The 12,101-nt window shown below is 42.2% G+C and overlaps 1 protein-coding gene across 9 annotated transcripts in view; it reads left to right on the forward strand.

Moving 5' to 3' along the window:
- adamts7 (a disintegrin-like and metallopeptidase (reprolysin type) with thrombospondin type 1 motif, 7) overlaps positions 1–12,101 on the forward strand; it is a 49,563-nt gene that overhangs the window by 1,046 nt on the left and 36,416 nt on the right. For 3 of the 9 annotated variants that reach the window (XM_028956016.1, XM_028956017.1, XM_028956024.1), the window contains exons 2-7: positions 2,024–2,388; positions 3,939–4,116; positions 5,584–5,783; positions 6,601–6,684; positions 7,020–7,144; positions 11,832–11,981. In XM_028956016.1, coding sequence (XP_028811849.1) covers positions 2,024–2,388; positions 3,939–4,116; positions 5,584–5,783; positions 6,601–6,684; positions 7,020–7,144; positions 11,832–11,981 — 1,102 coding nt within the window. Of the gene's footprint in view, positions 1–1,945; positions 1,986–2,023; positions 2,389–3,938; positions 4,117–5,583; positions 5,784–6,600; positions 6,685–7,019; positions 7,145–11,831; positions 11,982–12,101 lie in introns of those variants that run through there. The other 6 variants (XM_028956021.1, XM_028956019.1, XM_028956022.1 and 3 more) reach the window with 6 other exon arrangements.

Below are 12,101 nucleotides of genomic sequence, written 5' to 3' on the forward strand. Positions count from 1 at the left end.
GGGCGTGATACCTGTAGACCTACATTTCAGTAAACTGAAATAAAGAGGAATAGAAATGATGTGGTGGGATTGTGAGGGTGGTGCACAGTGGTGATATGAACCACGCCTACTTTTTGAGCTGAAATCTGGCCCAAGAATCGCGGCTTCACTGGATGTCTGATTTTTCTGTCTGGTCTGAAGGCCAAAATGGCAATGCCACAATCTGTCTGAAAGTGGCTTTTGCACTGAAACCCTCTTGTGCAGTATTTTGACCTTTCTAGCATGCTAAACAATGAACTGTCTTGCACAGAAACTGGTCTCGCGTGTTTCATAGTTGGGCTGCATCAATTAATCGATTAAATCGATAAAAATCCAATACTTAAGGAGTCTGCAACGAATTTCATAATGATTTGATTATTTTAAAAAATCTTTAGTTCAGAGTGGAGCGGAGGTAGAGGAAAGATACAAGGCCACATGGGCCATAATTCACCACATGTTTTTATGAAAAACTCTTGTTATCTGACGCCACCAATGGAAGTAGGCAGCAAGCAGTGGTCTGCGCACGTGCTCAACACTACGTGCTTTTTTTCTACGTGCTAAAACAGACTCCTTGTCCACAGCGGCAGCTCTGACCAGGCCGTCACACGTGTTCTGTTTTAGCAGATGTCAGGTCTGACCCACCCATTTCCCCTCCCACGACAAAACAGCGAGCTCGTCAGCCCACTTGACATCAGAATCCCAAACCGCTGAGGTGCCACGGAGCAAAGCTCCATCCCCACACACTGTTCCCCTTTCACACTGTTTTTCAGTAGGGTGATGGTTAAAAGCAGAGGACACATTTCGTTGTGTCACTGTGTGCCTCAGTGTTTCACAATGACAATCACTTCACTTCTTACCTCTTCATCCCTGCCACATAAACAGCATCTGAGCGTCTGTTTTCTGCAGCAGGCAACAAAGCCTCAAAGGGCAGCCTGAGCCAGGAGCATGCGGACATGCTCACATTTTTGCATTGAAATGAAAATGTATTGTATTTGTAATGTTTTTTTTGCTTTTTAAAGAAATTATTTATTGTTCTGGAAGCTCAGGTGGCACTTTATTTTAAAAGTCTATATATTTGGCAGATGTAGAAATGACAGACCATTTACTATTGTGCTGGGAATACGTTTTTGGCTCCCTGAGGATACCCGTTGAAGCTAGCGACCCGGGTCTGATCTTCATATGGGAGGAGTCGGTGCTGCCAACAGGTGTTGGGGAAAACCCAAAAAACTGCCACTCTAAGACCTTGAAATGCACAGAAACAGCGGACATAGTTTAAAGAATGACATATTGTTTGTTTTGGTAGGTCGTGAAAAAAAAAGTGTGAAAAAACAGGTTGTTTAGAATTTGCGATGACACGATTGAGCATGCACACACAAATTTTACGTCAAGTTATGAGGCATTTTGTTCTGCATGGTTTGTTGTATGGCTTGGCTCGGTGGGATTTACAGTTCGTGCGCAATTCCCCAAAAAGTGTTTTCAGAACGCGTTTATTATTCTAGTCCAATAATTCGACTTTTTGGGACTTTGTGTTCAGATGGTTAGATATACAAGGCCAACATTTTGACATATGGCTTGTCTTTGTCCAATTTACGGATCACGTACAATTTTGGGAAAACAAAAAAATATCAATAGGTTAAAAAAAAAAAATAATAATCTATTTTTTTTTTTTTTTTTTTGTCACTTTTTCGGCACTTAATGCGGGTCGTACCGAAGTTCGAGGTTCGTGGTACTGCTACAGTGTCATTGCCAGCAAAGGGGGTCCTACAAGGGGTACTGATACAGCAGCAGCGCCAGCACTGTGATTCAATGGCAGATTAAACCAGCAGCTTCATTAGGCGCCTCATAATTTTGGTTTATCTGTGGCTGTATGCAGGATTGGTTTGGAATATGTCCGACTGATCAGTCGATCACCAATCTGTTTTATCAGGCTGAAGATTGACTGACTGGTTTCGGTCCCAGGCACCCATGTGAGTTATAGTTTTGTCATTTATGTATTTCTCTTTAGAAAATGTTCTGCAGGGGCTGTCTCAGTACGAAGTTATCCATCCTGTAAAGGTGAATTCAGCTGGGAATTTTATCTCCAACTGTGTTTCACACCATGTCAGTCGAATTCAGAGGCGGGAGACCAGCACTGGGAGCCCAGCTCAGGTCTTCTACTCCCTTTTCTTTGGTGGACAATCCTTGTACTTCAACTTGACCCTCAACCCACACCTCCTGGCCCCTGGGTTTGTCACAGAGAGAAGAAATGGTGGTGGCATGCACGGATCTAAACTTTTCAGCCCCAATCAGTCCATTTGCTACTTCCTGGGTGAAGTTTTGGGAGATGGCAAAGTGAAGGGGCAGGCAGCCATTAGTACCTGTGATGGCCTGGTGAGTAATGAATCATTTCATGGTTTCTAATACAGAGGAAAACATAGATATGAAATTAGCTTTCATGTACACTATATTGCCAAAATGATTGAGATGCCATGAACTTGCCATTTTGATTGCAAGACAGAAAGCATGATTTGCCAGTTGAGAGAAGACGTCCCAGCTGTCCAGAGTCCGGTGTCACTGTACACCATAGCATCCAGCGCTTTGCATTGCACTTGGTGAATGAAGGCTTGGCTGTAGCTGATGAAACTGTCTGTACTCTCTAATCTGAAGGTCACCCAATGTTTGGATGGTTTTAGCTTTTTTCCCCCAGTTGCTTGCTGTTATCTAAAACTACTCCCAGTTGACTGTCAGATATTTAGTAGCGAGGCAATTTCTGACGAATATTTGGCTATATAGCATATATGAACCAAGTAAGGCATCAAATGTTGTGTGGAATAATGAGCTCTGTTGTGTTCTCATGCAGGATTGTGAATTAACACTAAGAAAAACCACTGAGAGCGATGAATGAGGAGTCGTAGTAAGATTTGTCTCTTTACTGTGACTTCTCTTTATACGTGTGCACACACACGCACACACACACACACACACACACACACACACACACACACTCATGTGCGGTAAAAATAAAATTTAAATAAGTGCTTATAAATCTGAAATTCCCAGCAAACATTAAGAAAGTAATAGTAAAACGCTCGTCTCCATTAGCGACAGTCAGCATGCTGTCTCACTGAACCCGGAATGCAAGAGTCGTTGAGACATTACTGTCATATCAAACATACATACACGCACAAATCAAAAAAGATCATAATTAAAGAACGTCAATAATCATCTTTTTTTTTCTTCAATTTGTGCAATTACCAGTATGTAGGTGTGATGTAGCGTTTGCAAGTGATCTCTTCCAACCAATCCGAATCGTTCAGTGAACTGTTCAAATTGATCAGTCCAGCCGACTGGATTTCAGTGTCAGTTGTCACTGGGCTGTCAGACATGAACAACTTTTGAAATTGACTAGTCTATTGATAGTTAAAATGACTAAATCCATATAATAACGGTTGATTGTACAATGAAACAGAACCCCATTCCACTGATTGATTAAACTGACCGGGACCATAGATTGTTCTCTCTCAGAAATGAAAATGGATTTTGGAAGGCAACTGCTCTCCCCTCTCTCTCTCCACCCCTGAATCCTTTTACTGCCAAAATTCTGTAATTCTTCTGCATGTGCTGCAGTAGGGCAGGTGGAGTGTTTGGCGATAACTTAATTACGTACATATGAACATGCATACAGCCGCAGTTTGCATCCTGCATTCTGGCTTTATGTAGTATAGTTTTCAGGGTGATGGCCGATCACCCAGTAACAGGACAACTTGTGAGAAGTGGTGGTACCCTAAGGACTGAAATATACACCGGTACTGCTTCCCACTTCAAGCACCGGGTCTGAGTACATCAAACCTTCTATAGCTTCAAATGCAGCTTTGTTTCTAGGGTTGAGCAAACAGCTTCTGTGCGGCAAAAAATGGACTTGAATGGCTTTCTCGTTTCAGACAGGGCTGTTTAAACTGGCAGCAGATGACTTTTTCATCAAGCCTCTGGAACCGGCTCAGGGAGAGACAGTGCAGCAGGCCCATGTCATTTACAGAAGACGCGTTTCTCTGGAGAACAGCCGCGTGGTGCCTACAGTCACCACTGAGGGTTCTATCAGCGGTACCTGCGGAGTCCATGGTAACACACCTCACACACAAACACACATACATACGTACATTTACAAACTAACTTATTCTATAGCCATGTTCCTGTCTCGGGGTTAGGCAACGTGAACAACAAAGGAGAGGTATATGTGAGGTTCTCTCTCCCTCTACACCAAAAATCTCCTCTCTCCCCCTAAAAGGGAAAGCACACACAGACACACCAACAACACAAAGCAAACCAGGATGATTAAGTAAGTCTCTATGATTTAAAGAAACGCAGACAACATACAGTGGCAACAAACCATTTATGTATGAATCCCAAGACATATTTGCCTTGCACTTTTGCCTTTTGCCAGGGCTCCATAGTTTAACTTATCACTTATAACTTATTAACGGTACATTCATTCAGGGAAGAAAACAAGCCAAAATGGTCTAGAACTGTGTTTGGCTAAAATATGGAATCCAAAAAGGGGAAAGCAGCTGCCTTCACGTTTATTAAAAATGTGTCTGCTAATGTCACATCATCTGAAACATGTGAACTGTCCGTACTTGACAACTATATTTCATTACTGATAATGAACTATTCGGTCGCTTTCCTCAAAGTAAATCCTGAATGGAATTTTTGAAAATTGGCTTTGTGGTTATGGTAGCATTTACATGTTTTTCATACCAGTTGCATTTGCCCACAAACTGGGTGTTTCTAGCATTCCAAGAATGGCTTTCAAGTTCTTGAAGGCCAGTAAGAGTGACATTCCACTGAACCTCCCTCCACCACCACATGGCACGGACTATTAAATACAATTATTTAGCCTGTTTGGAGAGAGAGATGAGACTATATTTAGACTACAGACACTTGGCATTTAAAAGCTGATGCTAATTATGTTGGCAACAAATGATATCTTATCAAATGATCTCAAACAGCAGCCAAGTTGTCATTGTTTGTGTCCAGCAAGTTGTGAATTTGTTGTAACATTAATTCAGTAGATGATTACTCTGAGCTTGAAGTGATGCTCTGAGCACCTATGGATGTGGTCAACGATACAGATACAGTGCTGCAGTGATTGTCTTGTGAGTGACCGGTGTTAGGACCTTGTTGCTTTGCTGAAACTATAGTAAGTAAAAGTGAAGTGATTGTCATTGTGATACACAGCACAGCACACAGTGCTCACAACATAATGTGTCCTCTGCATTTAACCCATCACAATTAGTGAGCAGTGGCACCTCAGTGGCACCTTGGCAGATGGGGATTTGAGCCGCTTTCTTAACCACTAGGCCACCACTTCCCCAAATAATAGCTGAATAACAAAAATTATACAAGCAACCATTATGTTGTGCCAACACAGCTTTTCCCACAACCTTTTCAGAGTACATTTTTTACAGTCTAAAACCCAGGATTTTTCATCATTATCAATTTGTAGTTTAAAAGAGCAGCATTTTTTTTTTTTAGCCAATACCTTCCAACCCTGTGCAGATCACTTCTGGTGTGTCCTTCTCTTTGTAGATTCCATTGGAGGTCTGAAGCATTGGGAGCTAGGGCGGGAATACTGGGAGAGCCAGAAGAGGAAGAAGAGAAGACGAAGAATCCTCCAGCGCTCCATCAGCAGGGAAAAGTGGGTGGAGACGCTGGTGGTGGCTGACTCCAAGATGGTGGAGTACCATGGCAAGGGGGTGGAGAACTATGTCCTCTCAGTCATGAACATTGTGAGTGTCTGAGAACAAAAGGCAATAGAAGATAATTCTGCAATAGCGCACAGAAAAGTCTTTTAACTACCACACTGTGTATTGGCCTATTGAAGACATATAGTCTTTAAATGTAGAGATGCTGTCTCAGGTACAAAATAAAGGGCTTGATTGCCCTCCTCACTTCATTTGTTATGTAGGGTAAAATTTAGGGATGCACCGATACCACTTTTTAAGCATTTCAGTACTCGCCGATACCGAGTACTTACTAAAAACATGATTTATATTTACAGGTAACAGCTTCAGTCATATAATTTAACAAAAATAGGGACATTATAAGAACATTTATTTAAAAAGAAAAGCATGTTGTATACCCCATGTCTGGAGCATTTCCTCAAACACATGCGCTATAGCCTGGCTGGTGTGCGAGCCGCGGAACCGTTGTGGCGTGCAATTCTCGTCTATCCACTGGGAGTTTATACTAATTAGCATCACGGGGCTAACGCTGCTGGTCCAAATATCCACAGTGACATCCTATCCAGAACATGGAGGAGATGCAGGAAACCCACATTTTCTACCTCCGAGAGTGGCTGGTCACTCAATGCAATGTACTCGATCATTTCCTGTCTTATTTTTTGCAGTCCGCCTTTGTTTTGTCATCTTCATTCACTTTTGAAATAGTTCCACACGGCTGACATGTCTAACCCCGCCTTCTCCTTGCTCTGAGCTGATGATCTTGATCTGATGAACAAATGAAATACCTCTAGTAATTTTGAACTGTGTATGGCTGTTGATGGGTCATTTGCTCACAATTTTGTTCATCATTCTTACATTTCAGGTTGCAGGCCTTTTTCGGGATGCCAGCATTGGCAATGCAATCAACATTGTGGTGGTTCGTCTAATTTTACTAGAGCAAGATGAGGTAAGAGCCAAGGCGAGTGAATGTGTTTTTACAGCATTACAGGTTTGAGGAAAAGCATTCATCAGAATTTAACTAGTTTTGTTCAAATTCAAATTTTATTTGTCACGTACACAGTCATAACACAAAAAACGTGGTCCCAATGTCCTATCGCCCCTGGTGGGGCAGGTGACATGCTGATGGAAGTTGCGTGTGTGTGTGTGTATGAATTTGGGCATCATTTTGCATAAGCCATCTGTTTGGGAACAAATGGGGCCATGGACTGTTTGGAAAGAACACATTTTATATTTCCTATTCTTTTCATTCCCTGACGCATCTTTTAACCTGGTGTTTTTCAGGAGGCTCTGAAGATCACCCACCATGCAGACCACAGCCTTAGCAGCTTCTGTAAGTGGCAGAAACGCCTGAACCCAAAGGGAGATGATCAGCCTCTTCATCATGATGTGGCTGTGCTACTTACCAGGTACATCAGCAAGTTGATGGTTCAAGAATTTATGCCCACATTTAAATGGCCCTTATGTTTAAAATATAAGATAATATGAAACGTTATTAATCCCACTAGTGGGAAATTTACATTGTCTGGGCAGAAAGTGGACTGTACAAGATAAGAGCAGCAAAAATAATAGCATAGAGAATATGCCAACTGTATAATATAAAAGGTTCAATATACAAATATTGTCTGGAGAAAAACAGTGGATGTGATTTTAAAATATATCAGAGACCAGCTCTGTTCTAGGATGCCCTCTGAACTCAGTGGAGGTGGTGAGTGATAGGAGAATGGCTGCTAAGCTGTCAGTCCTGTTGGACAACATCTCCCACCCCATGTAGTAGACCCTGACAGCACTGAGCAGCTCTTTCAGTGGCAGTGGTGATGTGGGACGGAGAGATTCAGAAGGTGTTTCCTGCCAACCGCTGTCAGACTATAATACAGCTGTGTGTATTTGTGTGTTTGTGTGTGTGTGTGTGTGTGTGTGTGTGTGTGTGTGTGTCTCCAGAGCACACATATCAGAAATGGTGCTCTGGATGTGTGTGTTTGTTAGTCTATGTAAGTACAGTTAGCTGTATTATAGTCTGACAGCGGTTGGCAGGAAAACACCTTCTGAATCTCTCTGTTCCACATCACCACTGCCACTGAAAGAGCTGCTCAGTGCTGTCAGGGTCTACTGCATGGGGTGGGAGATGTTGTCCAACAGGCGACCAGCTTAGCCACCATTCTCCTATCACTCACCACCTCCACTTAGCCACCTACAGAGGGCATCCTAGAACAGAGCAGTCTCATCCTGTCCCCAGCAGAGATGCTACCTCCCACAGCAGGTACAGCCTGATCTGCCCTTTTCTGTAGAGAACATCGGAATTGTGTGTTCAGTCCAGTTTATTGTTCAGATGAACACCATAGTACCTGTAGCTCTCCACAGCATCAATGTCCATACCCTGGATGTTCAGAGGTTGCATTGGAGGATGTTTGGGCATGCAGAAGTCTACCACCATCTCCTTGGTCTTTCTAGTGTTGATCTGGAGGTAGTTCTGCTGGCACCAGTCCCAGTTTAGATCTCCTTGTCGTCCTCATTCTTGATGAGGCAGACTATTGCAGAGTCATCAGAACTTCGAGAGCAGTTGGTGGAGTTGTAGGTGAAGTCTGCAGTGTAGAAGGTTAAAAGGAATGGGGCCAGAACCGTTCACTGTGGGGCTCCTGTACTGCAGACCACCCTGTCTGACACACAGCCCCGAGTTCTCACATACTACGGTCAGGTGGTGAGGTAGTCCAGGATCCAAGTTGCGAGGTGATTATTCACTTCTGTGTGCTCCAGCTTGTCCTTCAGGATAGGGGGAAGGATGGTGTTGAAGGCACTGGTGAAATCAAAGAACATGATTCTCACAGTGGTCCTAGCGGTCTCCAGGTGAGACAGGGAACGATGTAGGAGGTGAATGATGGCATCATCCACTCCAGTGCCAGACTGGTAGGCAAACTGAAGTGGGTACAGTGATGAGCTTACAAGGGGTCAAAGCTGAGCCTGGACCAGCCACTCTAGGGTCTTCATCATGTGGGATATCAGTCACTGGCATGTAGCTGTTTTTGGGTCGTGGAGTCTTTGGCACTGGTACCACACAAGGTTTTCCAGAGCTGTGGAACTCTCCCCAGCTTCAGGTTCAAAATGTGTTCCATCACCCCCACAGTTGATCTGCGCAGGACCTGATGACCCTTGAGCTGATGCCATCTGGACCTGCTGCCTTTCTGACTTTTATCCTCCTCAGTTCCCTCCTGACCTGGATGTTTGAGACAGACAGGCTGGAACCGTGTGCTGGATGTGTACTCGATGCTTTGGTTGAGGGTGAGGAGCAGTGAGCAGGGTGTGTGTATGAAGTGTTAAGAGGCTGAGCTGACTGAGGTGGAACAGCGGTGATGGTGGAGGTGTCTGCAGCCGATGATAGACTGCATTCTGGATGAATGAAACCTGTAAAAGAAGTAAATCCATGTGTGTCCAATAATCCTTCTTATATAAGATCCCTATTTTCTCCATTTCTGGTCACACCTCTGTGTTGCATGTGTTGATGTGCAAAGTGTTGATTTTTGTTAATATCCACTTGAAATTTGTTCTGTTTTGGCCTCTGTGCCTGTTTGTTTTTGTTCATTTTTAAACTTTTTTTAAAATGGTGCACACTTGTTCCTCGTGACCTTAAGGGTGCAAACAGTACTCTTTAAAATACCAACCTGCTTGGTCCGCCCTGCACAGTCCAGTTCACCCTTATGGACCATGGGATTTTGGTTTTGCTATTCATTTTGAAATTAATTCATTTGACATTAACATTAGAGCTTACAGTTGAACGGTAGCCCACTCGCCCACTCTCACGCTATCAGGAGGACCACTGGGCCTGGAACTACACATGGCAGGGATACTTGGAGGTGGCCAAAGAGCAGATCCAGAATTTCCTGAGTCTGACTATTGTAGTAGCTGGAGAAAGTATGCCATGGCCACTACCAGTTAAGGATAAGCATTTTGAGGTGATGTCCATGCCGGACTCCACAAAACCACTTCTCCACCAATAGTATCTGCAACTCACTATCACTGCCTCAGACCACAGGAGACTGGTTTTGTATTTTCCTCTCTTTTTCATTAACATTCATTCTTCACCAGCTGAAGACACATCTTGGATTTGCAAATAGTTTAAACCCTGAAAATTGATGGGATGTGTACGGTAACAAAAGAAAATTGGATTTTTCTGACCACTACAACTGTAGGACATTTTGTCTTCTTGAACGACCCTGCACTGACACCCATTTCAGGCTCACTCTTCCCTGGAAGGGTGTCCTGCTCTATATCACTCCTTCTCAAGTTCTCTTAGTTTCTTTTTTCTCTCTCCTATGGGTTTTTTGTCAAAGCCCATTGAGACATAATGTATTTGATTATGGCTATGTAAGAAATAAATGTTGTTGGAATGGCACAGGAAAATCTTGACTGAATTGCAGTTCTTCCACAAAATGAAATCCCTCAAGGACCATCCAGTTTGTTTTCACTGAAGTCAGGTGAAAGTGAAGTGGTGATAGGTGCCCAGGGAGAAAAGGCTGTCAGTGCCAAATCTGTTGCCTGATCGGTTTCACGCAACGTTTACGCTTGCCTTGCGGGAACACAGATATCCTCAAAAAATTACCTAATTCGACTCTTAGTGCTAAGTTTAGAACAGCACAATACCCAAACAATTTTATGAATCGGAAGAACAACTCTTTTTGAAGAACATATGTGACGACCACTTGCAGTCAATTACTCATATCAGAAACAGAGACGAGAACTAGCACCAGCCAGTCACACAACAAATCAGCTGATTCAAAACGTGATTTTATTATCTTGGTTCCAGTTCATTATACAAGTGGGCACAAGTTTTTTTTTTTTTTTTTTTTCTCTCCAGGTCTTCTCAATGCCTATTTATTTGCTACGTTTTCTTATGGTCAAATGTGAAGTACTGATGCGTAATATTGTGAAATAGGTCTTTGCATGAAATGCACATATTTGTTTACATGTAAATGGTTCACAGTGATTATATCTGATTTTGTCACATTGCAGGTTACACCATAAACACTTTTTTTTTTTTTTAGGTGAATTAATATGTTTGTAACGGAAGACATGGGATTAAGAAGAATTAAAATGGAAATTAATTTAGGAAAGAAATTAAACTTATTTCATAGGGCCCTATATATTGAATAGTTAGTTCATTGTCTATAGTTCTTGACAAAACTATACAAAATGCCTTTTATGGACCTGCCTTGTTTTTTCCAAGTACAGAGAGAATGAGGATGAGATTCTTCCCACAGGCTATTCGAGCTCTCAACAATAACAACACTTATAATAACAACACTTTCAATCACTCGGGACTCAATCCCCTCCCAGAACTCTTTAGTCTTTTTTTTTTTTTTTTTTTTGGCACAAAATTTTCACTTTTTCATTTTATACTTTGACTTCACTCATTTGCGCACCTCCACCCTACCTGTTACACATATTTTAAGTTTTATGTTAAAGACATAAAACTGTAATATTTGGTTATGTTTGCAATATTTGCATATTGGTGATCGTTGTATACTTGTAATATTTGCAATACTGTGGTCTGTAGCAGTCGCCAAAGCATGTCACTGCATATCATACCATGTATGACTATGTATGTGACAAATAAAATTTGAATTTGAAGCAAGCAGGTAAATGGATGTTCATCTTTCATATTAAATATTTTAAAAAGTTTCTTCATAGTGAAATATCTTAAGCCAGAAAATGTTAATAGGCTGGTTTCAGGAGATTTAGGAACAAAGAAGACCTTTGCAGCTGGGGCAACTGAGAATTCAGTGGGTGTGAGGGGTCTCTAATGATATTATATTGAGTGCCAGCCTGCATTTCTGCTACTCACATATGTGTTATAAGGAAGAGTTATGACAGAATTATGACTCTGCAATGGAGAAAAGTGTCCATCTAGCCTCCATCTAAGCCTCCATCTGGCTCATATTATTGAGGTGGCCAGGGAATTGTTCTATATTAAATGTTCATGATCATACATACTAGCCATGTCACTTTGGCTTTTACTGTACCTACTCACATCTAGCAGAAAAAGAAGGATATGGTTAGACTGGGAATCATTCATACCAAAAAATCCTTTTTTTTTTGGAGCAGGAAAGACATCTGTGCCTTGATAAACTCACCATGTGAGACACTGGGACTGTCACATGTGGCCGGTATGTGTCAGCCTCATCGCAGCTGCAGCATCAATGAGGACACGGGCCTGCCTGTGTCATTCACTGTAGCACATGAACTTGGACACAAGTAAGCACCAGCCGCCACACCACATGCAATGTAAATTTATTGCAATATGTTTTTAACTCCGAATGCTATAATTGACATTGAGCATGTAAGGTCAAAGGTATATAAGATGTTGTATATCCT

The sequence above is a fragment of the Denticeps clupeoides genome, chromosome 16 (assembly GCF_900700375.1).
Source record: "Denticeps clupeoides chromosome 16, fDenClu1.1, whole genome shotgun sequence".
Classification (NCBI taxonomy): domain Eukaryota; kingdom Metazoa; phylum Chordata; class Actinopteri; order Clupeiformes; family Denticipitidae; genus Denticeps; species Denticeps clupeoides.